Consider the following 5,255-nt stretch of genomic DNA (forward strand, 5'->3'; position numbering starts at 1 on the left):
CATTCTTTAATAGGATAGACAATGTTACATATAAAATAAATAATAAATCACTAAATTAAAACTAAAAATAATAAAATTAATTATAATAAATATTAATAATAAAAGGTCGTGACTTTTTAAGTTTTCATCAAAGGACACCTGGGTTATATTTAATTAGGTCCCCTCATTTTAAAAATCATTAAATTCATATTTTTTCCTTTTAATAAAATATATTATATTTTATGGAGCACATGATATTATTGTGCAACCGTTAAAGACTTGAATGTGCACATGGTTACTTGAATAATGAATGAAAATCCACAATTGCCTACTCCAAAAAAAACAAAAAAACAAAAACCAGAGGTTAGGTGTAATTCGCAAGTTGTCAAACAAAATATATTTTTGTTGAGTTTTTTCAAATACAGTAGCAATTGTGTGGGCCATGTTCTATATATCAAACTCAAATGGCTCCAATGAAACAGATTTCTCACATGTTGATAAGCATTACAACCCACAGGCAACTGAAACAAATTTCTTGGTAAAGCATTGCAACCCACAGATTTATTGCAACCCACAGATTTATTACCAAAGGCACTCAAGCCCTCCAAAAAAAGGATAGGGAGTTTCCCATACAACAGACTTGATGCATATGTGGCATGTTGAGTATTAAGGCAGATAAAGTAACAAATGGAACAAACCTAGCTTTAAAATTCAGGTCTGTGTATGGAAGAGGATACAATGATACATCACCCTCCAAAAAAGGGATAGGGAGTTTCCCATACAACAGACTTGATGCATATGTGGCATGTTGAGTATTAAGGCAAATAAAGTAACAAATGGAACAAACCTATCTTTAGAATTCAGGTCGGTGTATGGAAGAGGATACAATGATACATCAGTCCAAAGATTACACACCATATCGTTTGGTCCTGTGAAAGGTCAAAATGAGTGAGTAACCAATGTACAAAATCAGCCAAAGCCAGCGATTTCATGATTGCATTTTGAAAAATTATGTCTTGCTTTAATAAAAAAAAAATGTAAAAAAACAAAAAAACCAAACCAGCACGTATAATTTCACTTCCGAGTTCATATATATATATATATATATATATATATATATATATATACTTCCATAAATCCATCTGAATCTATGCTCTTTTATATATAAATAAATAAAAAATGGTAAATATAAAAAATTACAATTTAAAAAACAATCCAGCACTTATAAATTCACTTCCAAGTTCAAAGGATATATATATATTTACATCCTTCCATAAATCCATCTGAATCTATGCTCTCATATATATATATATATATATATATATATATATATATACACGTTCACTTCCACGTTCAATGGTTCCTTCAAAAAGGTCTTGCAGTGCAATCTCAGAGCGTTGGCATTTTAAAGAAGGCCGGTATACAGTGCATTCAGATCATAGCCAAGAAAGAAATACATGTCTGAATCAGTGGGCTGGCACATTAATACCCACAGAAAAAAACACCTCAGATTATCAAAATCAGAAACAGAAACTAGCTCAGCATTTTTAGATCATACATCATAACAGTAAAATTATTATAGAGCCTTAATCTTTTCCTGCTATTATTTGAATGAATGATAACTCTGAAATTCCCACGCACGCACTTACTTCCAGTCATGACTACCAAAGGGTTTATCCCTCTTAGTCCCAGTCCTAATCTTATCTTTTATCCAAGAAACAACTGTTACTCCCTGTCCTAATCCCATCTCAGTAACAATTAGGAATGAACAACTAATCTTATCTTTTATCCAGGAAACAACTCTTACTCCCCTAATCCTCTAATCCTATCTCAGTAACAATTAGGAATACAACTAATCGTATCTTTTATCCACGAAACAACTCTTACTCCCTGTCCTAATCCTATTTCAATAGCAATTAGAAATGAACAACTACAGTCAAGCATGCCCTTCGCATGCCCTTCCCCATTATGAGCTATAACTATTAAAAATACCATGCACTTATTCATACCCCACAAATCTTCAAATTAATGAAGAATTACAGTCAAGCATGCCCTTCCCCATTGTGCGATATAACCATTAAAATAGCCAATCCTAATCTTATATCTTACCCAGGAAACAACACTTACTCCCAGTCCTAATCCTATCTTAACCGTTAGGAATGAACAACTAAAGTCAAGCATGCCCTTCCCCGTTATGAGATATAACCATTAGAAATACCAGTCATAATCTTATCGTTTATCAAAGAAACAACTCTTACTCCCAGTCCTAATCCTATCTCAGTAACAATTAGGAATGAACAACTACAGTCCAGCATGGCCTTCCCCATTATGGGATACAACCATTAAAAATACCATGCACTTATTCATACCCCACAAATCTTCAAATTCTTCACTTAAGGGTCGACCCCTCTTCCTCCCACTGCTAATCATTACCAATTAAGAATGAACAGTTACAGTGAAGCGTGCCTTTGCCATTACCATTACGATAGAATGCAGCCCACTTGCAATCCTGAAAAAGGGAAGTCTGGCTAAACCTTGCAAATTTGAAAGTTGAAACACTTCCATTTAACATTGAACCAACATCTAATTAGATTAAAAATATATCTAATTAGATTGAAAAGAGTGATACCCAAATAAAATGAAAAGATCTGGGCAACTCTTAAATTAAATTTGAACAGAGAACAATCCTTTAAAAATTAAAAGTGAATACAACTGGACTGGAGATTCCTTTCTTGCAAGTATAACCTACACTAAAATACTGAACCTTAGCCTTAGGCAAGGAACTACAATTGGGGGATATAGAATGTGTTGTTACCTAAAATCCCTTTGGCCCACGAGCTTCACCACGTGGAGTGTCCTCTTCCTTGGCCATGGAGAGGCAATACTTTGCAATGTCCCTAAACTTAGGGACGCTACGAAGATCGACCTTTGTATCATCTGTCAATGTGATAACAACGTCTCCCCATTCTCCAAACAAGCGGGGAACCGCCTGGACATCCTTGATGACTGCGTAAGTAAAATCCCTGCGGTCAGAGCCAGTGAGGCCGGAGATGACTGTGACTCTGAGATTGGTGAATCTGTATCTCAAGAACATTGCCCTGAAAACTGCTGCTACTGTGAGTGGCATCCAGAGGAGTGTGAAACCGAAGATGAGATTTGCCACAAGATCTCCGTAATGGGCGCCTCCGTCGAAGAACACTTCCTCCTTGTCTCCCTGTGTTGGTGTTGCTGAAGAAGAAGCAACATTAGGCCTGTGAGAGTTTTTTCTACGCTGTACAGAGTGACGGTTAATCCATGGATTCAGAGGGTATTTACGGGCTTCTGCTGAAACGGAGGAGGAGGACATTGCAGAGATTTGCTTGGAACTGCACGGGCATTTCGGCAGTTTCCATGGGCGGATTTTGCAGGGGTTGAAATGAAGATGAAGGATTGGATGGGGCAGTGTGGTTGAAGCTACGATCCTCATCCTCAAGATATCCTTCAATGCTTGTGGTGTGCACTGGTAGTAGAGTTTTGTGCGTCCCTATCCTCTTCATTTTTATCTTCAAGATGGCTTTCATTCATTTGTGAGGGGAAAGTACTTTTAAGGTCCGCAAAATTCTATTAGCTACAAAATTAAATTAATCAGTATATATGTTTTTAATACATTTTTTTAATCTTTTTAAAACCAAATTAATCAGTATATATTTTTTTAATATATTTTTTCTTATTTTTTAAAACCGTGATTATATGATTATATTAAATCTGCCCCAAATAGAAATGAAGAGTTTACTGTAAGATAAAAATAAATATGGATAACAAAAACAGAAGAAATTTGCACAAGGAGCCCATTAAAAAAAAACTTGTATTTTAAATTTCAAATTACCAGAGCAGAGTTGGCAATGTCTTGTTTCCATCGAGTCGAATGTATTCTTTAGGTTTTCTAGTCGTCAGAATCTAGTTTATTATTTTCTCCGATATAATATGTTATTTTAATTATTTATTTAATATCAAATTGGGTTTGGAGTATGTGTTTAAATTTTTGTTTGGATAAGAGATCATTTTTCTTTAACTTAGAAAAATAGTTAATGGTTCAAGAGCTATAAGCACTTGGCAAGAGTGATTAATTATTATGTAGTGTATATTTATGTTTGTTACATTGTCACCCTGGTAAAGAATGCTTTGTCCTTAAAGCATAATGAAAATGATTCTCTTTAGTTTGCTTAGTTATTAGTACTATCTTAGAATGAAGATTCTATTATTTCCTTTTCAAACTTTTTTAAATTATATACATAGATATTGTAAAATAACTTTATAATTTTAATAAAGTAAATTTCTAATGTTTTAATAAAGTAATTATACAATAATTAATTATTATTTATTAATCAAATATTATTATTTTTTAAAATTAATACTTAATGTTATTTTATTATTTTATTTTTATATTTTTTAATATTGCATGGTTGTGTGATCGAGGTGGATATTGGTGGTCACCCATCTATTCCACCTAGACTCTTAGTGGGTTTCATTTGTTTCCTTGTTTATTTCAGCATATATTATTTTTAGCAGTTTTTCGAGTTTCGAACTTCTAGAGCAGTTTTGACCCCCTAAACGACATTTTTTTGAGGTCTATTGCAAGCTGATTGCCCTAGGCAAGGTCCTGCAGCAAAACCCATACTACTCGTATAGACCTTTCCAACAAGGTATCATGCGCGCCAAACAAAGATAATATGACCAAGTTATGACCCCGGGAAGTTGGTTGCCCAACGAACCCCAATAGGGCCCACAAACTCTTGGCGTTACATCACTTGGGGTTAGAGTTTTGGTTGTTTAGGGTTTTCTCATGCTTTTCAATAATAAATAGGCCTTTGAGCCTCATTGTAACACAGTTCAGAGGCATGTAGCTGCCACATCTCTTCTCAAAGATAAGCTACCATCGCCCGAACTACTCTTATTTCCATTTTGTTTGTAAGCATATTTTAGTATTTGATATTAATGAAATGAAGTGTTAATTCTATTGCATCTTTGTATTTATGGTTATATTTGTAATTTGTTGCGTTCATGTTTAAATTCATATCAGAGGTATCAGAGGGGTTTGCACTTTCTTTGTTTTTCTTTGCATGTCCCCAATGAGGTCGGGATCTAAGGAGTTAGGGCTTGAACTAGTCGAACCGTTGCAAGAACAGCCTCGCAAATTCTAACGGCCTCCCATGGTGGAAGAAAAGAAAGGCGATGGGGCAAGAGATCCTTTCAAAATCTTGCTCGAAGAAGCCCTTGAGCGACAGAGGAACACGATG

General features: G+C 34.7%; 1 protein-coding gene across 2 annotated transcripts; it reads right to left on the bottom strand.

Annotated features, from left to right (window-relative positions):
• Positions 1–699: 699 nt before the first annotated feature.
• Positions 700–3,523, bottom strand: LOC149163467 (NAD(P)-linked oxidoreductase superfamily protein). 2 transcript variants are annotated; one of them, XM_089431736.1, is made up of 2 exons: positions 2,795–3,522; positions 700–908 (listed from the first exon to the last, which is right to left on the bottom strand). In XM_089431736.1, the coding sequence occupies exon 1, from the start codon at positions 3,443–3,445 to the stop codon at positions 2,795–2,797; it is 651 nt and encodes a 216-aa protein (XP_089287862.1). In that variant the 5' UTR covers positions 3,446–3,522; the 3' UTR covers positions 700–908. The 2 variants fall into 2 exon arrangements, with proteins under 2 accessions (XP_089287862.1, XP_089287863.1); XM_089431737.1 differs by lacking the exon at positions 700–908 and adding an exon at positions 1,368–2,488 and having other exon boundaries at positions 2,795–3,523.
• Between the last annotated feature and the right edge of the window lie 1,732 nt (positions 3,524–5,255).

This window comes from Pinus tabuliformis, chromosome 5_1, assembly GCF_031772625.1.
Source record: "Pinus tabuliformis cultivar Carrire ecotype Pingquan chromosome 5_1, CPIR1, whole genome shotgun sequence".
Lineage (NCBI taxonomy): Eukaryota > Viridiplantae > Streptophyta > Pinopsida > Pinales > Pinaceae > Pinus > Pinus tabuliformis.